The sequence below is a fragment of the Mixophyes fleayi genome, chromosome 2, assembly GCF_038048845.1.
Source record: "Mixophyes fleayi isolate aMixFle1 chromosome 2, aMixFle1.hap1, whole genome shotgun sequence".
NCBI classification, from domain to species: Eukaryota; Metazoa; Chordata; class Amphibia; order Anura; family Limnodynastidae; genus Mixophyes; species Mixophyes fleayi.
Window position 1 is genome coordinate 319,512,935 of NC_134403.1, and position 26,829 is coordinate 319,539,763.

Sequence of the window (26,829 nt, forward strand, 5' to 3'; positions counted from 1 at the left end):
TAAAGTCCATGCATGGGAGACAGGAGGGTGGTGGTTGTGTGTGAGGAAGAGGGGTGCTTGCATTTGGGGTTGTGTATGAGGAGGTCTTTGTGTGTGACTAAGGGTACTGCCTGTGCTCTTGTGTATGAGTGGGGTTAGGATGATGTGTATTGTGCCTGGCGGCCCAGCGTGCCGTACAGAGCCCAGTCCCTGGTGGCCCAGCGTGCCGTACAGAGCCCAGTCCCTGGTGGCCCAGCGTGCCGTACAGAGCCCAGTCCCTGGTGGCCCAGCGTGCCGTACAGAGCCCAGTCCCTGGTGGCCCAGCGTGCCGTACAGAGCCCAGTCCCTGGTGGCCCAGCGTGCCGTACAGAGCCCAGTCCCTGGTGGCCCAGCGTGCCGTACAGAGCCCAGTCCCTGGTGGCCCAGCGTGCCGTACAGAGCCCAGTCCCTGGTGGCCCAGCGTGCCGTACAGAGCCCAGTCCCTGGTGGCCCAGCGTGCCGTACAGGGCCCAGTCCCTGGTGGCCCAGCGTGCCGTACAGGGCCCAGTCCCTGGTGGCCCAGCGTGCCGTACAGGGCCCAGTCCCTGGTGGCCCAGCGTGCCGTACAGGGCCCAGTCCCTGGTGGCCCAGCGTGCCGTACAGGGCCCAGTCCCTGGTGGCCCAGCGTGCCGTACAGGGCCCAGTCCCTGGTGGCCCAGCGTGCCGTACAGGGCCCAGTCCCTGGTGGCCCAGCGTGCCGTACAGAGCCCAGTCCCTGGTGGCCCAGCGTGCCCTACAAAGCCCAGTTGGCGGGAGTTTCCTGCAGAAAATTGAGGGGTGGATTGGCCTACCTTGGTCTGTGTGTGTGCCTGTATGAATTTGTGCCAATATGTGTGAATAACCGTGATACCCGTGTATGAGAGTGAGGTGTGGTTTTAGGGGTTTGTCTTTCAGCGGGATTGGTTGGTGCCTGTTTGTATGCTTGCCTTGTGGGTGAGGCAATACACATGTCTATGCCCCTGTGTATGTTTTCTTTTAGTGGTGAAGATGTTCTATACCCATATGCATAAGAGCAAATGATTTGTGCTCATATGGTGCCATCTCCTTTCCTGGGGAAATGTTTTTCCTTCAAAGTTGCATTATGAAAAAAGGGGATTTTATAACAGTGAATATTTTGCATAGGGTTTTATGTTTCTTAGTGTCACACACAAAGGTCTTATTTGTGCTGGGATTAGTGAGACCTCTTAGTACAAAGTAAGTTCTGAATAGTGGAGATTCTTAGGGCATGTAAGATTAGTATGCTTGTTAGTTTTCCCCAATACTATTGGTTTGCTGTGCCGGAATGGAAAGACATAGCCCAGAGCATTCAGATATGGATTTCTTGTCACTGTCCCTGTCCAGTGTGGAGGCCCGCGGGCGCTCCGACAGCCTCGGCAGTACTGGGTCATGTAGCAAGTTTGTCCTGCGTCAGAGAGTGGCTCAGCTGATGACCTGCATGGAAGATGTCGGCTCTGATGAGGATATACACGAGGAACTCTCTCGCTCTATCGATCAAGCTTTTATAATCTGCGGGAAACAGATGGCTCTCAAAATGCAGGATTTCAGGTTTTATTGTTCAATATACTTTGCACTTACTATGTTTGTCAGAGTGTCAACCAATACTTTATACATATATCTAGATAGATACATTACTTAAACCAGCCTGTATATTAACTGTACAGAAGTTTTTCTGAATTCCTATAGTGTTTTATTGAATTACTGGATCTGTTTGTTGGAATATTGTATTGTATTTACTCTAATATTTATATACAATTAAGTTTTATGTCTTTAGTTGTATATATCACTTTTATTTTCTCTCTCTTTTTGGGTCTTTCCATCTAATTTTCTTTTCTCAGTTTCATATACCATATGTTTATCTATCTACTTTCATTATTTTGCTTTCCTCATATGCATTTACTGTATTATATACTGTATTTGGTTGTTTGCAGTGATTCTAATTATTGTTTTTCCTTGAAGATTGCAAGTTGTTACTTGGAATGTGGGAACAGCATTGCCGCCCAGAGATCTCAGCTCTTTACTGCTCCTTGACTCATCAGGCTCAAATATTGATATGTACATTATTGGGTAAGTATTACTCATAAGCTGCTTCTTAGAAGAGGAGTATAAAGTATATCTGAAAACCAAAAATTGTATGTATGCATAAAATGCCATATTTTTCTCTGCAAGATTTTAAGATTTATGATATTAGGTATGCTATATATTTCTAATTTTGTTATTCATATATTTATTTGAATGATTGGTCACAACAGAATATAGAAAACCAAGCTCAGACTTCACTCTTCTCTTTTTGGTGAAATATTCTAAAAGGCAGAATGTTTTATAAGATTTGCAAGACACATTCATTAAGAAACATTTAAATCTGATCAAAATAAATCCAACTTTGCTATTCTGATTTTGTGACATCATTGTTATGGTTCAAATATGAGCTTTGATATGTCTAAACTCTGCACACCTGAGTGCAAGTGAAATAGTGTGTAAAATGTACTAGCCTTATTATAGATGGGGCAGCACAGTGGCCTAGTGGTTAGCACATCTGCCTCACAGCACTGGGGTCATGAGTTCGATTCCCGACCATGGCCTTATCTGTGTGGAGTTTGTATGTTCTCCCTGTGTTTGCGTGGGTTTCCTCCGGGTGCTCCGGTTTCCTCCCACACTCCAAAAACATACTGGTAGGGTAATTGGCTGCAATCAAAAAAAAAATAAAAAAATAAATAAAAAATTGACCCTAGTCTCTCCCTCTCTGTCTGTCTGTCTCTGTGTGTGAGTGTGTGTCTATAGTAGGGAATTTAGACTGTAAGCTCCAATGGGGCAGGGACTGATGTGAATGAGTTCTCTGTACAGCGCTGCGGAATTAGTGGCGCTATATAAATAAATGATGATGATGATGATGATGATGGATATCTAGATTAGAAAGAAATGTGGCCTATAGCTTACTGGCTGCACAATAAATAAAGCACCTCTCAGACATAGACTACAACTTGTGTCTTATATTGTGCAAGGAATTAAAAAAATAAAAAACTGTGATGCAATGAAAAGCTAACACATCCAAATGCAATTAAAAGCATGAGTGTGTGTGTGCTGGTGATGGAGACAAGGGTTTCCATTGTCATACCTGTTTACATGTGTTGTACTATAATACTAGTCTATACATATATTTTATCTATTCTGTATGAGGCCTAAACTATGCAAGTACATTGTAGGTTAGACTACCCTATAAAATTTCTATTGTATTTAACAATAATAATCATGTCTACAATATTGATATGATCTTTGTTTCTGATCTAGGTTGCAGGAAGTGAATTCCAAGATAATCAACTTTCTATCAGATCTGGCTTTTGATGACCCATGGAGCCTGTTTCTTATGGATATTCTGGCTCCTCAAGGCTATATCAAGGTAGCTATCATGATATATATATATATATATATATATATATATATATATATATATATATATATATATATTATACACAAGTTAACCCGTGCATGATACTCATGCATTCTAGTCAAATCAAGCTACTTAAGGTGTGTTAAAAAGGTTCTTGTCATGCATTTGGGGCTAGCCCAGGCCTCCTCAGGGGAAGAGCGATACTTCCCAACGTAAGCGCCCTTTTTTAACGTGGTTTTGTCCACATGTCACCACCTCATCATTCTTCTCCATCACCTCATCCTTCATCTTCATCGCAACATCCTTAATCTCCATCATCTTACTGTTCTAAAACCTCTCGATGCACAACGTTTCTGCTAAACACCTTATCGCTGTGCTCAATCAGTCTTCTTTGAAGGGCAGTATTCATAACCTGCACTTTCATACCACTGCTTCTCCGTACTCGTGAAAATGCGACATACAATTGTCCATGACCAAACACAGGCTCTGGTAAATAAATACCCACACGGTCAAGAGTTTGAGCCCTCAACTGGTAAATTTAGCCTTTACTACCCCTTCCACGGGGGGAAGGGGGGATGATGGAAGTTAACTGACTTCACTATTATAATTTTTTTGTCAAATAATGTCAGTATACCAAATTTCAGGTCAATTGGATGAGCCCTTTCTGAGAAAATAGTTTTTTCCACACACACACTAACACACGCCGCTAGGCTTATATATACTATATATATATATATATATATAGATATAGATATAGATATAGATATAGATATATAGATATAGATATAGATATATATATTATAGAGAGAGACCGAGACTCTATAGTAAAAATATAGTATATGGTGAAACAAGAATTATATTAAGAGAAAAACATGAAATGTACAATTACTGGGGGGAGTCTTATGTGACAGTAAACAGTTCCTGTGTTTCTGTTGATGCACCTAGAAATTTGCACACTCTGGGCCTGATTCATTAAGGAAAATTAAGCAAAAGTAAGCAAGTAAGACAAATCCATGTTGTGTTGGAGGGGAGGTAAATTTAAAATGTGATGGCAGATTTATAAGAAAGGTAGGGAATGTCCTAGATCAACTTTAAATTACAGTGCAAAATAAAGCTATTAAGTATTTATGGACTACATGAAAAAAAAGTAGAAGCAATTACGCAAATGTAGATAATTTGCTGCACATTTTTCCTTTTATAATTTACCTTCATTATGTCTACCTCCCTAATTTTTCACATCTTGTATCTCAGCTTTCGTCAATCCGAATGCAAGGCCTCCTCCTATTAACGTTCGTAAAGCACAGACATATTCCCTTCGTTCAGGACATTCGGACCAATTACATTCGCACCGGACTCTATGGCTACTGGGTAAGTGCTGTAGAGATTATTGAGATTTGGAACATCTTTAGTATTTGGATAAGCATTTGGTGCATTTCAATAAAGGCTACCAATGACCCACCCAAGTTTACTATGAGAGAGAAAACTTAGGGACCGTTTAGAATGGCTCGCGATTTTGCAGCCTGAATGTATTTCAGTAATGAAACATTTCCACCACACTTCGAGGTTCTCCTACCAACTAGTAGAAAATCTGCCTCTAGTCAACGTTCAAACTCTGCTATATACATAGTACCTCCACAAATACACCAATTATATAATCCCACAATTGTGCCCTTCACACAATCAACACCAAACCTATGGATGGGCTTCTAAAGTTAGGTGAGTGCATATAACTGTTACTTTTGTTGTTATTATATTTTATTATAGTGTAAGACACCATGTTGATAATTTCGGTGTCATGATTGTTACATTCTGCTTTGTACTTGTTCTTTCTCCTTTTTTCCTCATTAAAAATTACTCAGATTATGGATCAACACATGTCTAGGATCTCACCCAAGAGTACTCGTGTTCTACTAACTACTAGACCACTAAACCTGTAATTTTCACAGCCTCTTCTGCAGGGCTGCCAAGAGGATTTTTAGGCCCTGCTACAGCAACTTTTTGGACCCCTCGCATAGCTGCTGAAAGGGGTTTGGCCACACTAGGTTGGTGGCTCCTCCCACTATAGAGGCAGGCCAGGGCCCCAGGACTTTGCACCTGCCCCCCCCCCACCTCTCTTGGCGCCCCTGCTCGTCTGTGAACCAATTCATTGTTTATCGTCAGAGCATTATCACAATCTTGTCCTTTATAACTGATAATATTTACAACTGAACAGCAAGAACTATTTCCTTCTTTAGTATTGTAAATAACCGAAACAATAACAATATTTTAGATAAAAGAAAAACATACATGTAACTCAAACTATAGACTATACATGCAGCCGCATAAAGATGCACTGTTATTGTTAGCGTTTATTTGTAGGGCTCCACAAAGTTCAGCAGCGCTGTACACACTGGTAGTTACAGAAGCATACATAAGTTCACAAACATCTGCATAGCACATGTAGAACTGAAAAGCGTGGGTAACAAAGACAGGTAGTAATACAAGGAGGATAACATAAACAAAGTCTTGTTACAAAGGGCAATTACCAAGCAATTACAGGGATGGTAAGAGTAGCTGAAGGTGACAAAGGTGAGGTAGGAAGCAAGTGGGGAAGAGGGGGGAGGGAGGTAACAAGAGGAAGTAGGGCATTGCTCCTGAGAGCTTACAGTCTATGCTCCGAGTGTATCTTGATGTAAACAGAGTAAAGATATGGAAATCCTCATCAACTTGATGATGATTACTGCCATATATATATATATATAGTGTATGAAAAAAATAATAGATGTTAAATTACATGCTACCACTCGACTACAATAAGTAACCAGAGCCCATGTAATAGCCGTGGCAGATTATCACTGCAGCAGGAAGACAATGAGTGTAGGCTCCCCCAAAGATACTTGCAACTCAAAATACAATGTGTCTCTAAGGTGCGCACTTAACTGGTGCGTGCAGAGTGCGGCAAAATACATTTTTACATTGCACAAAACTCTTCCACCACGTATATGTTTGCTCTATTTTTATGTATGATTATTCAGTGCTGCGTAGCCTTTGTGGTGCCTTACAAAGGATCATTCATTGGAGATATTTTAGTACTTTATTTTGGTTATACATATGTATTACAGGGCAACAAGGGAGGGGTGTCACTACGCATGTCTGTATACGGACACATGCTGTGCTTCATGAACTGCCATTTGCCTGCTCACATGGAGAACACTAACCAGAGGCTGGATGATTTTGAGCGGATGCTGGAGGCACAGCAATTTGATGGGGAAAGTGTTGGCAGCATTTTGGATCATGAGTAAGTGTTGCTATAAAGTACATTAGTTTGAGAACATGGCGGCTGCTGTCTGGATGTTCATCCATTATATAAACATATTGGAGGTTATTTCCAACTAGGGCAATGCTTAGGTGAAACGCTGCCTTTTTTGTGCAAATAGGCCCCCTATGCACATTCATTAATATGCACCTACACCTCTGCACTTTATTGATGTTTGAGCATAAACTTTCTGGAACACTTTGCAAATGTGAGGGGGCATTGGTGCTGTCTTTATTAGTTTTTATTTTAATTAGTTTCAATGGAGTGAAAGGAGTGGAGTGAAAGGAGTGACCCATTGAAACTGACACCTCTAAGGGGCTCTATAGATCTGGCTGTTCTGAGCATATAAAAAGCTCTATGAGCTCCAGCTAAATTGGAAACGCAGCAGAATATGTGAAGTCTCCACCTCTGAGCTCATTAAAATATCTCCCATTTTGCAAAACAAAAACTTGGTTTTGTGTTCATGTGTAGAATCTGTTGTGTTATTGCAGATATCCCACATTCTACTCAGAACACCCAATCTGTCTAAGTCTAGTCAGCTCTACATACATAAGGAGCAAAGTGTTGCTCCTCCCACACAGCGAATTTCCATAAAAGTTATATGTGTGGCCTGTTATACATACTATGACATAAGTTATAGTATGGGAACTGTATCCTGGATGTGCTTACACTTACTGGGACTATGCTCCTCAGTCTTTAAGAACATTTTTTTTAGAATTCTGGCCATAAGGCTGAGGACTTATGGCCCTTTGTTTATTTCATTTATTATACACACTGCACTACACTTTCACTTTTCATGTGTTTTCGTGTTCACTTTTTATATGGTGGGGCGGGAGGTAGGATCCTTTTGGGCCACCATCCTCCTCAAGTTGTTAGCGACCACCTAATAGGGGGAGGCCAAAGGCTCCTGTCCCCGAGGGAAGCTTTGTCCGGCCTGTGGAAGAAAGGGGCCCACCCAAGCCTTCTGGAGCAGGGGGGATTCAGGCCTGTTACCCAGTTATAAATAAACATTTGCTGTCCTAAAGTTTCTCATCATCATTTCAGTTTAAGTCAGTTGTAATGTATAAAAACTGTGTTTATTAATTACAAAATAATTGAAAACCGAGCACAGGTAGAGTATGTGTTATCCACTTTTTTTCTGTAAATTAGAGTTACAGTTAAAATATACTAAATTACATTTAACCCCCCCATTATATTGTTTAGCAGTGCTCCTCACAGTGACAGTTGGAGAAGGCGTTATACAAAAAGATATTATACCTGCACATGCTGTAAAGTGTAGATGGGCCATATGGATAACCAATTTCTAAACCTGAAACAAAATATCGCTAAACACAGGGGTCATTTGTAATTATTTAGTTGGATTTACCACCTTAATCAATGATCCTGACAAATCAGTACTGGTTTACTGTTTTGTTGTCCATTTGTTTTACGATTAGTTACTCGATGCTGTTTCTTCACCTTCTGTGTGGAATAAATGAATACATTTCTGTTTTCTCCTCTGTCACAGTGTCGTCTTCTGGTTCGGTGACCTGAACTTTCGGATTTCAGACTTCGGGATCCACTTCATTAGAGAGATGGTGAATAGCAACAGGTATAATCTGCTCTGGGAAAAGGACCAGGTAAGTCAACTCAACATCATTCAGTCCAGACATCCAGAACTGCCTAACAACCTGTCCACTTGGGATAATTCCATTTATTTACATTATAATGTTCAAAACATTTACAAATATTGTATAATGAGTGACACATTTCCAATTGTCTGCAACCTCTAGAAACCACGTGGTCTATGTACTTAGGCCAATATGAAGGAATGAGTGGCTCATCTCCAATTGTTCCTCCTTTCTGTCACTTTGCACACTTGCCTTAAAATAATATTCTGTAACTTTGACAGATGGCAGACAATCTTCAAACACCTCTATTACAGCTAGTCTTTGAGTTAAATTATTTTTTTTTTAAACATGTTTTAGTATATGTAAGCTTTGATTCAATAAAAATAATGGTTTCTAAATCTTTACTTTTTTATGTAAAATGTACTTTCTCCTAGGCCAACTACAAGGAATAAGGAAGTGCAGCATCGTTTCTCTTCACAAATTTACTCAAATTAAGACTTTTATGTTAAAAACTACAGAGAACAGTTCTGAAACCGAGCACAGATAATGGTATAAACATGCAGTACTCCATAGCAGCATGTTCTAATTGTCACATTCTAATTGTCATTTGTCGTGTGCAGTTTAGAAAATCATCATCATCATTTATTTATATAGCGCCACTGATTCCGCAGCGCTGCACAGAGAACTCATTCACATCAGTCCCTGCCCCATTGGAGCTTACAGTCTAAATTCCCTAATATAGACACACACTCACACATAGACATAGACAGAGAGGGAGACAGACAGACAGAGAGAGATTAGGGTCAATTTTGATAGCAGCCAATTAACCTACCAGTATGTTTTTGGAGTGTGGGAGGAAACCGGAGCACCCGGAGGAAACCCACGCAAACACAGGGAGAACATACAAACTCCACACAATGAGAGAAAACTTCCGGGTGCTATGAATTACAGCAACTTTTTTGCACCGTTAACTGTGCTCCAAGTTTCGTAACTGCCCCCATGTTTGTCCCATGGCAGTTAGTAGTTCTGCTGTATTGTGATGTAACTATATCACTGCCTTGGATCAGCCTGTAGCTGGCAGTAACAAGTTAAAACAGATCTTCTCTATCTGCATGAGTTGATTCTTATGTTTTGTGACGTTTTAGTTAAATATTGCCAAGAAGAAAGAACGATTTCTTCAAGGATTTATGGAGGGACCCTTGAAGTTTAAACCTACGTACAAGTTCGATCTCAACTCTGATGTGTATGATACAAGGTATAACCACACTGTACAACATTTATATTATATATAATGTGTATGTTATATAAAATATATGGTATTCTATGTGATATGTGACTCATCTGTGTCCTTAATTTTTAGATGGAAGAAGTCACTATTGGGATTTCAGTAAGAGTAACTCTTTTTGCACTGACTAAAACTAGGTGTAGTTTATACTAATATAAAAATCAGTAGTGTACTGACACATGCTACCTCTCATTATCTCTGTGTCTCCTCAGAATCTGTGCAATGTATCCATTTAGGACTTAACCATTTGCAAAAAACTAAAAAATAAAATGTTGATTTGAGCCATCTCTAGCCCTGTCCGTCTGTATATCTACATACTGAATTAGTAGAAATACTGCATGTTCATTTCTTTGTGATATGGCTACAACATAATCCCATTTCTCTATGTCTTGAAGCACCTTTCAAGAGGATGTATCATGGAAATGAAAAATAAAGATTTAGATTTTGAGTAAACAGGTCTGTGCTATCTAGAGTAACATTAGCTGTCAGTAGGGTAACATAAAAAGACAGTGAAAGCAGTAATTACGGTAAGTTCTGTAATAATGGATTGCTGCTGTGTGGGGTAATGTAGTGTGTTTGTACCACAACAACATTCCATTATTAATAATCTGTAACACTGTGCGTTGTCGTTAGTCTTTATTAAAAAAAAATATTGGCTGTTTTTCATTACATATTATATAATATTTCTAAGTCATTGCTAGAGCTAGTAATACCTACTGCAGTCAGTTCTACCATCTGCTACTACGGACCATAATGGTCTTTCTCAGAGTAGCCAAACTGTGCATTAACTTTTGAAATACTTTAGCAAGTTTTATACAGGTGAAAAATATTGTTGTAGAGTATAGTGCAGTACCCTATTCAGCCACTGGGATGCACTCTCTTATAGATATGTCCTGTATCCTTGTACAAGGGATGTGACATTAATAAATGATATACTGGGCAATATGAGCTGGTTTAGCAGGCAAGGAAAGGGTATGAAGGTGCAGCACAGTAAACTATGTGTTATTTTCTGGACCTCTTTTACAAATATCACAATAGTAACATCACTAAACAGACTGCTGTCTCAGGGTTTTTTCACTGAATGAAAATGTGAGGGAAAGTAGTTTGTTACTGAGAAGTAACCAGCAATGAAAACAAATGTTCTAGCTAAAGACAGGGAAATTATTTTCTATTTCCCATTTTGTCACTTTGGGGGATATTTATAAACCATATAAAATAATGCTGCAAAATATTCCTATAAATACTGCCCAGAAAAAGTGGTGAACATACTATACTGAGCTGCAATATGTGCAGAGTCCTTAACGTGTACTGCAGTGTCTGACACTCCTGCGCTTGACGTGTCTTTAATGAATGCTGACCACTTTCAGTGCCTAGTCTGGCTTAGTCTATTGGGGCGCCGTGCTAGTGGATAGATATGTATTAAACTTTAAACAAAGAAAAAACTTATTACAACGCGGCAACTGGTCAAAATATAGCAGTAATCATTTTTTTCTTTGTTTATAGTTTGCCTTATTCAGTGGGGCCTCACACACCCCATATTACAGCTGCGCTACTGATCAAATATAACATTTATATTTTATCACTATAGTTTTATATATTCATTTTATCATTCTATTAGACCTACAGTGTGCCAATTAGATCTTTTTTTAAAAACGTTGCTATGTTTTATAAATGTCTACCCTTTGTGACAAAGTTTGACATGCTCAGCAGTGAATAAAAGGACATGCTGTTACTGTGTTGAATTAACAGAAATTCTGGACCTTTAAGCTTATTATGTGGCTTATTTTAGCTGGACCTTCCCCATACGGCCATGTTTCAGCATGTTGTCTTGTACAATCGCCCATCGTTTCTGTTTATCATCATACTTCTATACATGCTTAGTGATCTAATTGCATCCCAAGCAATGTTAAGTTGCCCTAAACTAACCTGTTACATAAATGCTTGCTCAATGAGTTAAGTTTGGTTTTATATATTGATATGTCGCGGCAGGTTGAGTGAAGTAGCTGCATGGAGCCGGGCAGACCTGTTTGGCGATCAGTCTGTGTGAAAGTATTAAGAGCCAATATACAGATAGAAATGACAGCTGGTTCCTGATGGGATGACTGCAGCTCTTATCTCTAGCAGTGTGTCACACTCCAGCACTGTCTCCCAAAGCTCCACCTCCTACACTCAATGCACTGTGGTTTGGGGTTTAGCTCACATGTGGAAATGTCAGTGGACTCTACCATAGTAGTGGACCGGGGATTTAGTGGGTTGTGTAAACTTTTCTCCCCCCCCCCCAAAGTGGAAAAGGAAAGTGGTGCCTGCTCTGCTCATTGCAGCTAGAAAATAACTTCAGAAAACTGGAGCATACCATTGTCTCATGGGTGAAATGGCGTACATTTGAAGGTATTTGATTGTGCGTACGCTACCTGCCACAACTAATAATTGATGTGAATGCACATGGAAAAAGCAATGTAATATTTAACAAAAAAAAATCCAAACAAAAAACCATTGTTTAATATGTAGATGTAAGTTGATTCCTCAATTTTTACTAAAATAAAAAAAGCACCCAAAATTAAAAATTAGGTTGTGGGTGAATTTTGATGACTTAAAATATAAAACTAACCCTAACCTTCAAGCTTTCGTTAAGTCTAATGGTCACACATCTCACTCCCCTCTCATTTCCTTATTCGTCCTGTGTGAACAAACCTAATGGATGTTCATGCCCATCTCAGATGAAGTTCCCATTTTCAGACAGGGCTGTGTGGGAAGAAACAAATGGAGTGTGTTCTGGGACCATTAGAGCAAGCAGGCCTCAGGAATGTAGCATGGAGCTTGTAAAATTTTGGGGGGGTTTTCTTGAGCTTCACCCAAAACTTTATTTTAGTATTCTGTTTAGCTATCTTTTAAAGAACAACATTAAAGCTATGCTAAATAAAACATATAAAAATCACTCAAAAACGCAAACAGTAATACAACAGGGATTAATGTTTAGTCTCTGAGGTCGCATGGCACCTGGGGTTTTCCACACTTTCTAGAGGTTAATGATCCTCACTCTGTTTATGAGACATTTGTTGATATACGTAGTTTTTCATGATGGAAAGCACAGCAGGCTCTGTGACGATGGCTGGTTGTGGGAATCACCTATGTTAAATGTTTTATTTTCTAGTGGCAAAAAGCGCAAACCTGCCTGGACTGATCGCATTCTTTGGAAACTAAAGGAGGTTTCAGAAAATGAACATGAAGAGTTTACTGGATTAGATTTTGAGAATATCTTGAAAGTTAATTTAGATAAATACACAAGTCACATGAACTATGGGATTAGTGACCACAAACCAGTAACCGGTACCTTCACTCTACAGGTAATTAGCTGGTTTTAGTAACATTTCTGTGCTGCATGTTCTGAATGTTTACAGATAATTACCATAATAATAGGGCATTGAGCCACCTGGGGCTGTGAGAACACCTTCAGAGGATGTGTAGAAAGAATGAAATAGCTGCTGATGAACAGAAGTGGCACATGTCATAACATTGTGCTATTCGGCTATGACCGCTACAGTCCAACTAAGTATTTGCTTTAATTTTCTAAACTATACTAGACCGTTATACTCTAATTGGTTGTTGTGTGTCACAGCACAGTTGTGTACATTGCACCATATAATTAAATATGCCCATGAGGATCTTTAGAGGTTTTATATTATATAGGGTATAATTAGTCTATCTTCATACCTACAACCTCACAGCACAAGTCTGTTCAGCACCTTTCTCGGGGAACACATCATGTCCAGAGTTATAAGGGTACAGATTGTAGTGCACTCTCATAAAGAGGGGTCTTTAATACAACTTAAAGAACAAGTAGTCCGGGGTCTGCAGCTTTTGTATAACTTCCCTTATTCTTGTCCTATCTGTGATCCATTTATACCTATAATTAGATAGTGGGGATACTATCTATAGTATTATATTACTATTATTAATATATGAATATTATATTATTATAGATAATGGTTTAACCTTAATCACTGCATTAGTTAAATTGATCTTCCATTTTTAATGTGTTGTATATGGAATTGTAGATGCAGCCTCTTATCCTGGCACCTTCAGTTTCTCTGGGAGCAGAGGGAGAATGGAATGCCGACCATGACTCTCTCATCAGCTATTCTGTCTCCAAGGATTTTCCCAGCAGTACCTGGGACTGGATTGGGCTCTACAGGGTATGAAATGGTTATAGTTGCCTTATGTAATCAATGCATTTTATTTTTTTACGAAATTTGATCTTGTCTATGTCTTGGCACGTCATCTTATGTCTGACAGCCTTGCCTATTTTTTACCAAGCACTCTTTGTTTTCAAAATGATGCATGATTCATTACTGGAGACTTACAGGCTCCATTAGGGGTGAAGTTCACAAACTGCCAGATTCACAGTACAAGACCCCAGCAGTTCTATTAGTTGAGTATAGAGAAATAAATATAAGCCTTTACCAGTAGTTTGCTTTTGACCATTCTAATTGTGGGCTTGTAATTTTTCAATTGAGATTGAAAAGATAGTTGTCACAATGCCTATTCATTATAATAGAACTTACCATCCATTATTGCTGTTCTCGTTAAGGTGTTTTTGACTTGGGGTCTGATCACTTTTTTATCAGTCTTAATCCCCTGCTTGTCCAGTGTCTCCAACGTTTAAGTACGGGAGGTTGGAACAACCTGTAACTAGGATCATTAGACTGCTCACAGCAGCACAAAGTATTTCATGACATAAGTATGCTGATCGTGCTCCACACAGTAACTTGTCTACTGCTCTGAGGACAGGGCTACATGTGATAGAGGCAGTGTAGTGCTGTTAGGACAGGGCTACATGTGATAGAGGCAGTGTCATGCTGTGAGGACAGGGCTACATGTGATAGAGGCAGTGTCATGCTGTGAGGACAGGGCTACATGTGATAGAGGCAGTGTAGTGCTGTGAGGACAGGGCTACATGTGATAGAGGCAGTGTCATGCTGTGAGGACAGGGCTACATGTGATAGAGGCAGTGTCATGCTGTGAGGACAGGGCTACATATGATAGAGGCAGTGTAGTGCTGTGAGGACAGGGCTACATGTGATAGAGGCAGTGTAGTGCTCTGAGGACAGGGCTACATGTGATAGAGGCAGTGTCGTGCTCTGAGGACAGGGCTACATGTGATAGAGGCAGTGTAGTGCTGTGAGGACAGGGCTACATGTGATAGAGGCAGTGTAGTGCTGTGAGGACAGGGCTACATGTGATAGAGGCAGTGTAGTGCTGTGAGGACAGGGCTACATGTGATAGAGGCAGTGTCATGCTGTGAGGACAGGGCTACATGTGATAGAGGCAGTGTCATGCTGTGAGGACAGGGCTACATATGATAGAGGCAGTGTAGTGCTGTGAGGACAGGGCTACATGTGATAGAGGCAGTGTAGTGCTCTGAGGACAGGGCTACATGTGATAGAGGCAGTGTCGTGCTCTGAGGACAGGGCTACATGTGATAGAGGCAGTGTAGTGCTGTGAGGACAGGGCTACATGTGATAGAGGCAGTGTAGTGCTGTGAGGACAGGGCTACATGTGATAGAGGCAGTGTAGTGCTGTGAGGACAGGGCTACATGTGATAGAGGCAGTGTCATGCTGTGAGGACAGGGCTACATGTGATAGAGGCAGTGTCATGCTGTGAGGACAGGGCTACATGTGATAGAGGTAGTGTCGTGCTGTGAGGACAGGGCTACATGTGATAGAGGCAGTGTAGTGCTCTAAGGACAGGGCTACATGTGATAGAGGCAGTGTCGTGCTGTTAGGACAGGGCTACATGTGATAGAGGCAGTGTCGTGCTCTAAGGACAGGGCTACATGTGATAAAGGCAGTGTAGTGCTGTGAGGACAGGGCTACATGTGATAGAGGCAGTGTAGTGCTGTGAGGACAGGGCTACATGTGATAGAGGCAGTGTCATGCTGTGAGGACAGGGCTACATGTGATAGAGGCAGTGTCATGCTGTGAGGACAGGGCTACATGTGATAGAGGCAGTGTAGTGCTGTTAGGACAGGGCTACATGTGATAGAGGTAGTGTCGTGCTCTAAGGACAGGGCTACATGTGATAGAGGCAGTGTCGTGCTCTAAGGACAGGGCTACATGTGATAGAGGCAGTGTCGTGCTGTGAGGACAGGGCTACATGTGATAGAGGCAGTGTCGTGCTGTGAGGACAGGGCTACATGCGATAGAGGTAGTGTCGTGCTGTGAGGACAGGGCTACATGTGATAGAGGCAGTGTAGTGCTGTGAGGACAGGGCTACATGTGATAGAGGCAGTGTCGTGCTGTGAGGACAGGGCTACATGTGATAGAGGCAGTGTCGTGCTGTGAGGACAGGGCTACATGTGATAGAGGCAGTGTCGTGCTGTGAGGACAGGGCTACATGTGATAGAGGCAATGAGCAGGATTCCATAACATGAAAAGACTAGTTATGTGGGGCTCCTGTCAGCCTGGTGCAGGGAGACTGTGGTGTCAAATGCATCTCTGTATAAAACAAACTTATTTACTTTGTTCCAGCAGTGTTTCTAATTTCTGCAAAAGAAAAAAAATGTTTGTTCATGTGGGTTATGGAAGAGTATTAGTCCAAGGTTCAAGCGTAAAATGTCTTTGTTAAAGTATATAGGTGTCCCTGCACATGCCGTATGATAACAGTAGAACTGGTGCAATGCAGATGCATGGTTGCCTATCATTAAATAATGAGCGCTGGGTCATCTTATCATTAGTTTAATAAATAAATAAAGATTTATGTTTTCAGTCTCTTAGTTACAGGGTCCCAGTGGTTGCATCAAGTTATTTTGCAGTTAAAATTCACTTCATCCCATGACAGTAATAACATCATCATCACCTCAGTGGCGAAGTGGTAGCACTTCTGTCTCACAGCACTGGGGTCATGAGTTCAATTCCCGACCATGGCCTTATCTGTGAGGAGTTTGTATGTTCTCCCTGTGTTTGCGTGGGTTTCCTCCGGGTGCTCCGGTTTCCTCCCACACTCCAAAAACATACTGGTAGGTTAATTGGCTGCTATCAAAATTGACCCTAGTGTCTACCTGTCTCCCTCTCTGTCTGTCTGTGTGTGTGAGTGTCAATATTAGGGAATTTAGACTGTAAGCTCCAATGAGGCAGGGACAGATGTGAATGAGTTCTCTGTACAGCGCTGCGGAATCTGTGGCGCTATATAAATAAATGATGATGATGATGAGTTACTCTGTAGATCCCAGAACATGGCTGCAGAGCTGCCACTCACTCTCGGCGGGACTGTTTCTCTCACCCCTCATGGCTTTCTTTACACTGCAGCCTTCATTTTAGTGGTCTCACGCGGTCTCAGAGTTCACCTCTTGTAATTTATTCTCAACAGCACTTAGGATACAGGTTTGAAGTGTCAGATGCCTCTCTAAGCGAGCACCCACACTCTTAACACTCAGCTCACATGTATGTCAGGCTAGTGACATTCTGCTCTGTCCTCACACTGTATCATATTGTTCTCTGGATCTCCATCTTGATCTCTGCAACTGCACTGGTTTCCGTCTCTCTGTCTCAGAGCGTCTCTCTTGGGCACAGACACACGGCTTCTGAACGCTATTGTATTCAAACATGAAGTTACTCCAGAACATGGGACATGTGAGCCCATGAGAAGTCACATCTCTGCCCCTCAGGGTACCACACTCACTCTCTCACACCACAGGAGGCGGTACATGTGTTTTTTTTAATATATTTGTTTATTTTTTAGGTTGGCTTCAGACATACAAATGATTATGTCACCTATGCCTGGGTAAAAGATGATGAAATTTCCTTCAGTAAAGACTGTAACCAGGTGAGCAGAGGCATCATGTAGTTCCTGTATTGTTCACTTACTCTGCGACCTGCATATTGTATATAACTATTGTTTGACCCCCTTCATGACAGGGGTCATTTATACCTTTTGTGAGCAGAACACATGTCACAGTTTTGCTATATGTCAGTTAAGAATAATTTTTGTATGACTTAGTGAAATTATTATTATTATTTTTGTTTATTATTCCTTTTAGTTACTTTGATCTAGTTCGTGAAACCTTAAAAATGACCTTGAGAATAATTTGGTTACTTTTTATAATATAGGGATACTAGATATGTGTACTTTATGTAAAGTGTGATGCAGTTCTAGGGCCTAGAAACAAAGGTCAGGTTACACTGAATCTTTCTGTGCTGACAGGTATTGGAGATAGGAAATGGATCTTCCCCTAGAGCATCAAGGGCTTCTATACCTTCCGTCAGTGAAATCACTAATTGCATCACTGATTTCACATGATAAGTTTTCATGTAATCAATGGGAAAGTTCCAAAGATATATATTCAAATTTGCTTAGAAAACAAGCTGCTATGTTATAAAAGGGAATAAAGATCGAAAACTTACCTGATACATATAACTGATGCTTTGCAAAACTATGAATACTGGTCTGCTCATTATGTACAAAACACCTCTGGTTGCCCATATCATATAGTAAATAAATGTAAAATAAAATAAAAAAAATAGTTATATAATACATGAATATTATAGGTTGTTAATGTGGAGAAATAATGCAAGTCCCTCCCACTTATATGATGTCAAACAAACGCCCTTTTTTCACACCCATGAGTTGTATATAGCGCAAACAACTGTTTATAAGGTTTACCTAATACAATTTGTGTCTTGTAATCTAATTATTATTATTTTCACTTTAACAACAAATTGTTTTGTAGGTTTACATTAGTGCTGATGAGATTCCACTCGACGGAGGTGAATTTCTGTTGTGCTATTTTTGCCACAACTTGCAGTGCTTAGCTGGTATCAGTGATCCTTTCCAGGTACATTACGTAACAATGCACATGTTGTACCAGGTTTATTGTGTGTCCTAAAATAAGATTCTTGTCAATGTCAACATTACTTTACAATAAATAAATACAGAAAACGGTGCGCACGATAGTTGAAAAGTTCAGTATTTGGTAGTGCTAATTCTTAATCGTTGTATTAGTCCACGATACTTTAAACACCAGCAGACCGTACTCTGCGAGTCATTCCCTTCAAACACCCGACCTCCACGGGGAAACAGCAAGACACTTATAACATCAAAAAGACAGGGGCGCTTCCATAGTGTGCCCACCTCCTGACAAAGTCCTCAAGGATGAAACGCGTAGAGGTGATTGTGGAATATCTGTGAGGATCGCACTGATATGACATCCCCACTTGGATGCTAGATACCTACTGTTTTATGCCTGAAAACTTTTCAGTTCTGGTACGTGCAATTTTATTGTTTGGGAATAAACATTTTACTTGGATTTTACACTATGGAAGCACCCCTGTCTTTTTGATGTTATAGATGTATTACTTTACAATATATGATGCTAATACATTGATAATATAAATACACTATTCTGCAGTTTGAACATACAATGTTTTGTACAATGGCGCTGAGTAATTTGTCATACAAGTTGCAAACTAAATGTCAGAACAATAGGAAAATTCCCCATAGACACATGTAACATATATAATGAAGTGAATCAAAATAGTTCCATAAAATATTTAAAGCACTCCCGTGTCCTGGAAGGTGGCTAAGTGGTTAGCACTTCTGCCTTACAGCACTGGGGTCATGAGTTCAATTCCCGACCATGGCCTTATCTGTGAGGAGTTTGTATGTTCTCCCTGTGTTTGCGTGGGTTTCCTCCGGGTGCTCCAGTTTCCTCCCACACTCCAAAAACATACTTGTTAGTTACTAGGTTAATTGGCTCCTAACAAATTGACCCTAGTGTGTATGTGTGTGTTAGGGAATTTAGACTGTAAGCCCCAATGGGGCAGGGACTGATGTGAATGAGTTCTCTGTACAGTGCTGCGGAATTAGTGGCGCTATATAAATAAATGGTGATGATGATGATGATCCCACCTAGGTAATTATGCTTACATCAACACGCAGACGACAATCAACTTCAATAAAGGTTCTTTACATTCTTTCTTCTCTTGTATCCTCTTTCTTCTTACAGAATCTCTCCTTTCAGCCGCATATAACAATAGAATCCAATATTTTCTAGATCCAATCTTGCTTGTATAGTGGCTCTGGGGTATTGGTGATCAGAAGGAAATTCAATATATATCAAACAATAACCAACACGTTTCGATCTAAGCATAGATCTTTTTCATAGGACACCTATCCTTTCAGGGTATGACACAGGAGTGCTTTAAAGATTTTGTGGAACTATTTTGATTCACTTCATTATATGTTACATGTGTGTATGGGGAATTTTTCTTTATGTTGTTCTGACATTTAATTTGCACCTTGTATGACAAATTACTGAGCGCCATTGTACAAACCATTGTATGTTCGAATTGATTTAGTGGTTGGGTGGTATTCCATTAAGTTTGTTCAAGGCTGCTGTGGTTGTTGAAGTGCCCTAGATCTAATTTTGTTTTAATAATCTGCAGTTAACTGTATAGAAAATTAGGTGTTGCATATGGCAACTGATCAGAGTCATTTTTCTAGTACTGTTTACAATATGAAAACAAAGCTCTGATTAATTGGTATGGGCAACACTGCTGCTTCTACACAATTACCTGTGAAATAGCTACCATAAATGTCTCCCAGTATAAAGGATGCACCTCCTGGTATTAAATATTATATACATGCATTATATACATAAGTATTATATACATGCAGAGGACCACAGAGGTGTACTAATATTAAGGCCCATAGCTGATCCTTGCAAGTTATGATGACCGGCAGGGGGTAAAACCCTGGGGTGTACTTTGTTTATCAGTGTTGCTGTAAACTTTTGCCTTAGATGGTACCTTCTAGTAGGTTCTACACACAGCTGGTGGGAAAAGCTATACAATATCCCCAACCACATCTGGAGAGGTGCAGGAGATAGGACCAGGGGACATTAAACAACAACCCCCCACAAAACACACATCCGTTAATGGGGGAAGGAACTATTCCTTTATTCCTTCTGGCCCCACCTGGCTAACCTCTTTCTGGGCAGTCGGTGTGGGGGGGCAGTCTCATAGCCCCCAGCCGCAAGACTGGTTCTGCCTGGTGGCATAGAGCCTCAGTAATAGCCCTGACTTAGTGTTCAGGACTATTAATCACTTGTACCATGGGAATTTAGGATTACTAACCCCAGAGGGAGCATCATTTGTCACCTACAGGGTTCCCAACATCTCCCATGCAGATGAAACCTCCTGGTGCCATGGATAAAGTTGTAAATTGAAAAGTGAAATCGAGGGACTGCTGTCCTCTGCCGGTGCCACAGGCCCCATCACATGCTGCACGTTTAGCAAGCCTAGGGTCCAGTACTGCCTGGCCTTATAGACACATGGATTGCTTCTACACCACTGTGTTATCACTGATCAATTTCACATGGCTGATTATGAAGACAAACATAATTAACACGGCCGTTTACTGGTTTGTTTTGTTTTGTTTTGATTGAGTATTTAAGAGTGGTATGGGACAGGGAAGTAGCATAATTCATTCCAGGATTGTGAGGACACAGGAGTAAAAATGTTGATGATTGAAAGTGGGGGACAGAAGAGAGTGGATCCAGCCTTGGAAGCTTGTCACACGTATTAATAATTAAATTTACAGATAAAGGAGAGGGAGGTTAGGGGACAGGCAATACAGTGTATCTATCCTCCTAGAAAGCTCCCTGATTCCTTGTCACTTTTATGCATTTCAAGACTAGATAAAATCCACAAATTATACAGTTTCCTATGTTATTAGAACTAAATAACATATTCCCTTTTACTTTTATATGATCTCAGAAGTATCCTATCTCACAATAAAGTTACTTTATCCATGCATGGATTGTATATGAATACTTGTTAAATATTAGTTTTTATCAGACATAAATATAGTCCTATTTAGAGTGATAGGTTTCTGTCTAACTAACCTTCCTCCTGTATGTGTTTGTATTTTATGTAGATACAGCCAGGCAGGAACCTATCCGCAAAAGAGGGCACACAAGAAATGACTGATGACGCTTCCAAGTCGGATATGTTCATGGGCGCTGGGTTCTAGAACTCTTGTGACGTGATGAGGTCCTGTCAGTAATACTTTATATGACATGCTCTGCTTTGTTGTAGACCTGTTCCGGAACAGGTTGTACACTGCTGTCTATCATTAGGAATCTCTGTTTACGCTCTCAAAGGAAAAGATCTCAGTGTGCATTTCTCTCGCACTGGTTAAAGTAGAACACATTGGGACTTTATTACAAATATTTGTTTCAGATCATTTCAATTTTAAGACCAGGTTTTTGTTTTATTTTATTTATTTAACAGTTATGAATGCTAGACTGAGTGGATACTGGTTAATATGCATCTTCAGACCAAATATAGAGTGGCAGCCACCAATTACTCTAGTACAGAAATAGTCATGTTTTTGGTAGCTCTCTGACCTTTTGCACAGGCCTTACTTGTATTTTATATTACATGTAGGGTGATTGTGTATATACACATAAATTTGCACACACACATGCACGCACATCAAGGTCAGGGCCAGTATGAGGTTATATGCCAAACTGCCACTTCTCCTACTGCTTTAATTGTAAAACTAGCAAATTCCTTTCACTTACATTTTCCATGCCCAACTAAATTTCCACTTTGACATCTATCTATCTATCTATCTATCTATCTATCTATCTATCTATCTATCTCCTCCTCTGTAAAAAACAAAACAAAAAAACATTGGGGTTCATTTAGCGGTGGACTCCGAATGTCAATCCGAAAAGTAGCCCACCAAAAAAAAAAGCATACTTCCATGTATATATTGAGCCAAATGCATCTCCGAATATTGTGGAAATGTGATTTACAGTTTTAGTAGGAAATGCTTAAGTCACATTACCCTATCTGTACACAATATAATAATTATACAGCAGAAAAGGGATAAAGTCTGCTCTGCACTAAGTTATGGATCTTCGTCAACGTTAATATGTTAATATTACTGTGTTATGAGGGGCGCTTCAGTCAATATGTAAGTTAATATATAATAATGTAATGTGTCATATACACAAGAGAGAATAGTGACTTGATAGTTATTAATAAATGTGAAGTTCCATTTTTAATATAAAATATAATAAAATACCAACACCTCCCCATCTGTTGTTTATCCCTTTAAAAGTCAAATGAGAATGTTCTTCCCTGCAAATGACATGTCTGTTAAGTAATGGAAATAGATATCCACAACTTGATATAATATAGGAGCAACGCTAATGTTTCTCCAGGAGTAAGTGGCAGCAACTCGACAATACACAAAATTCTATATAAACATATCTGCTTACTCATATTTGGTGCTAATGTGCAGTACAAAAATGTGTATCTTACGCAATCAAATGGACATATGCTCAACTCTAAAGGAGCCCCAATGTTTTTAATAGACAGAAGGCTTGATATTCTTCTTTTTTAGGTAACTAATGTAACTCCTTATAAGAGATATGTGTGTGCAATATATATATATATATATATATATATATATATATATATATATATATATATATATATAATGTATTTATTACATGTACATCTACACACACACACACCTCCCAACTGTCCCATGAAAGTGGCTACGTTTTAGTGAAACTCCACCCATTTGTGGGAAGAACGAGGCTCCACCCATTTGTGGGAAGAACGAGGCTCCACCCATTTGTGGGAAGAACGGGGGCAGGGTTTATTTTGTACCCATATAAATGTGTGTGTTATTGAAGGTAGACATTGTCTGCAAAATATACTGAGACGTAGAGAACACAGCTGATCAGCATTGTGGAAAACAACTGTCCCGATTCTAATGGACTATTCCAACAAGCTGCCAGTAGGACTTTAGTCCCGACTGCAGGAATGTCAGGAGTTATTTCCTGTTCACCGCTGCTCTGTACAATAACACTCCCACAACATAACGCGATACTGATCTCTGAATGAGTAGTGTCCCATTTACCAAACATCAAATGCTGGGAAGTAGGCTATTGTTTGTATCCTATATATAAAAACAGACAGAGTTTGTTTTTTTTAACACATGCTGTTCTGTTTAAAATACAAGTAATGGAGAAAACAGTCTATGATGCCTTTAAATAACTAGTTTTATGTTCTTTAAACAGGGAGTGTCAGAAAACCCACTTGAATATTTACAGGCCTGTAATTTACATAAAAGTCAAACTTTCCTTTGTTTTATTAACAAGGCCAAACATATGCAGCACTTCACTATATCTGTGACAGAAGCGTTCTTGTTGCAAAGGCATTTTGTGAATTGTGTATATTAAGGTGGGTTGTATGAAATTTAAATTGTGAATGAGCACTTAGGTGTATATATAATGTATGTCATAATGTATGTATAATCCATCACAACTACACAACGTGCCTGTCTATGACCAGAGATCACTTTTATAGCTGATCATGTTTAATGCACTTACAGTGCTTTGCAGAAATCTGTTTGAATTTCAGATGACTTTTAAGGACCAAAAGATTATCATTGCGTTGCTCCTATTTCCATTGAGTACTGGGGACAGTATGCTTAGGGCTGGTTCACCATTAGTATGTAATGACTGTTTTGACCACGCTTTATACGTGATATATTTACATGTGTTCACCACAGGGGGAATGGCCTTAATATCTTTTGGAAATGTGATTCATAAGGTCTGGGACTGTAGGAAGATAAACTGAGGCAGCCTAATGCGAGGGAGGGCAATGTATAGGGGTAAATGTATAATAATAATCTTGCTGCAATAGTCTAAAGAGTTCTTTGTAAATTGTTGTTCGATCTAATAATGATATGGTAAAATGACAGTCCCTTATAGTGTACTTTTACACCAGTAGAAATGTTGGTATATAAAGGGGTGCTGTATCGGTTGCCACCTCAAGCAGCCGACACACTCCAGACACGCACTTAGGGGTTTCCAGTTGCCCAGAAACCCCCCCCCCATACTCAGACAAACACTGCCTATTAGCAACTGCGCAGGCGCATCATGCTGATACAGATCACCAGGAGGTTGGCGGCCCCTTTAACCCTCCCTCTTCTTTCAGTTTTGTGAAGGCAGGGGCCGTGCCACCTATTACTGCAGAGCACAGTCCCGACTTCTGACAAGCTTTGGCGGGATCCCCCTTCCTGGCCACAGGCTGACTATTGCAGCATGCAGACATTTATTTTGCAGAACACTCACCCCATTCCCATTGAATAGAGTTCAGGTCAGCGTGAACTAACCATTTCTCCTCCTCTAGTTCTCTTCCCCTGATCGTCCATGTTTGTGCCCTATGAATCCTGCTGTTTTTTTTATTTAATATGAGAGAAAACCAGGAGCACTAGATAAAAATCTGACTATTATCTACATTAATAAAGTGCACTTATTAAGAATAAAAGTATTTTATTGAAGAATTACTAACAAATTATTCAAACATTACTATACATATAATTAAATAAAGCTAATAGTTAGCGCCTCATTCACATGCAGATAAGTACAGAACTAGCTAATGTATAGAACTCTACATCAGTCCCAAATCCTGCAACTATCATGCGGTTTTTAATTGTTAATTATTTGTTTTGACTATTTGTTGATTACCTTCTGATAAAATCCATGGCACAGCCAATGGGAAGCAATAACATAATGCACAGGGTCATTGAGAGTAGTTTAAGCTTTGAAAGCCCACCTTTCATACCCCAAGTTTGTGTGTCCCTTGCCCCCCTAAACCTGTTTCTGCCTCTGTCTGTCACCTCCCCATTGATGTTTTCCTTTTGTGTCTGTCCCTGTTTAGTTCTCCATTTTTGTTTGTGTTTCTCTCTCCCTCTTGAGTGAGAAAGGAGGTACGGCACGTGTAGCAGGGCAACACCAGAATCCACAGTCCTTAGTGCCCCCACACCACGGACGGCAGGGAGCAGGCAGTATGTTTGGGGAGAGGATAGTGGCGGCCAGTAACGCTGTGAGCTATGTTAGAAACAAATAGGCCCCTTACAGATTTCGGGCTAGATTTACTAAGCTGCGGGTTTGAAAAAGTGGGGATGTTGCCTATAGCAACCAATCAGATTCTAGCTGTCATTTTGTAGAAAGCACTAAATAAATGAAAGCTAGAATCTGATTGGTTGCTATAGGCAACATCCCCATTTTTTCAAACCCGCAGCTTAGTAAATCTAGGCCTTAGACTTTTATTTCCACTAATGTGTCCAGTTGTTCCTGAAATACAACTTCTTGAAGTCTGTGTAAGCAGAATGGAGGTTGTGTTACAGCTTCACAGGCTGACAGTAGTTGTGATTGGAGATCACCTCTTTTATTATATATTTTAATATTCCATGGAGCATGCAATAATTGTCTGTGCTGAGCAGAGTAACATGCTTAATATACCTTTTGTATGAGTAAAACGATGTCTGATCATGTGATTAATCCAGGAACAGCCCATACAAGTTTTATTCATGTTGCCTTACTGTTGGTCCAATTAATCTTTCCTCATTTTCTTGACACGTGTTTGTTTTGGTAATTATGTATTTTTTTTTTTGCTATCTCTTTTACATAATAATATATTTTACCTTAGACTAAAGGGGGAATTATTACATTTTAGAAAAATATATAATGTAAAACTCTTTCTTCTGATTAAAACAATTATAATAACACTGGTAGGTTATACATTACTCAAATGTTGCAAATGTGTAAAATGATGTTGTTGATGCAGTAACCTTTAATAGCCAGTATGTGTCACTGTGGAAGTGCTTGCTGTGCAAAGTATTTTGTTGGTAACCAGATTTATATAGTTACTTTTAGATCTAAACATTTAAATTACTTTTTCCTTCAGCTTCGCTAAGTAACATAATGGATGTAAATTAATTATTATAAAGTTCATGTGTGATACTTTGGAATGGCCTGAAATTAAACTGTCCCCAAATCTGCATGAAGCATACTAACATGTAAACAGTGATGTTTGTATGCATAGTAATATAACAGAGATAACTGACTGACATATACAGATAATAAGAACAGGGTTTTTTATTAAGTATATAGAGACGAAAATTGATATTCTGCTAAGCTATTACATTTAATAAATGTCAAAAAGTTATTGACCTGTTTTATGTACCAAATTGTTGTCATTTGGATATTATATAAATGGGTTATAATCAATGTTCAAACATTCCTGGTGTCAAAAATAAAACTGTACCGGAAGTAGGCGACATTCTGCTCTTCACCAGTGATGGAACTACCTGGTAGATTGTGAAAACAATAATATTGATAGTATGAAAATATAAAGCACCTACTTTATG

The 26,829-nt window shown here is 39.8% G+C and overlaps 1 protein-coding gene across 4 annotated transcripts in view; it reads left to right on the forward strand.

Annotated features, from left to right (window-relative positions):
* Positions 1–23,048, forward strand: part of INPP5K (inositol polyphosphate-5-phosphatase K) — a 40,834-nt gene extending 17,786 nt beyond the window's left edge. For 2 of the 4 annotated variants that reach the window (XM_075196718.1, XM_075196719.1), the window contains exons 3-14: positions 1,975–2,082; positions 3,304–3,412; positions 4,655–4,771; positions 6,505–6,680; positions 8,206–8,317; positions 9,454–9,563; positions 9,669–9,695; positions 12,745–12,937; positions 13,649–13,786; positions 17,332–17,415; positions 18,320–18,424; positions 21,526–23,048. In XM_075196718.1, the coding sequence (XP_075052819.1) occupies positions 1,975–2,082; positions 3,304–3,412; positions 4,655–4,771; positions 6,505–6,680; positions 8,206–8,317; positions 9,454–9,563; positions 9,669–9,695; positions 12,745–12,937; positions 13,649–13,786; positions 17,332–17,415; positions 18,320–18,424; positions 21,526–21,621 (1,375 nt within the window). In that variant the 3' untranslated portion in view covers positions 21,622–23,048. Of the gene's footprint in view, positions 1–519; positions 1,564–1,974; positions 2,083–3,303; positions 3,413–4,654; positions 4,772–6,504; positions 6,681–8,205; positions 8,318–9,453; positions 9,564–9,668; positions 9,696–12,744; positions 12,938–13,648; positions 13,787–17,331; positions 17,416–18,319; positions 18,425–21,525 lie in introns of those variants that run through there. The other 2 variants (XM_075196716.1, XM_075196717.1) reach the window with 2 other exon arrangements.
* Positions 23,049–26,829: the final 3,781 nt, after the last annotated feature.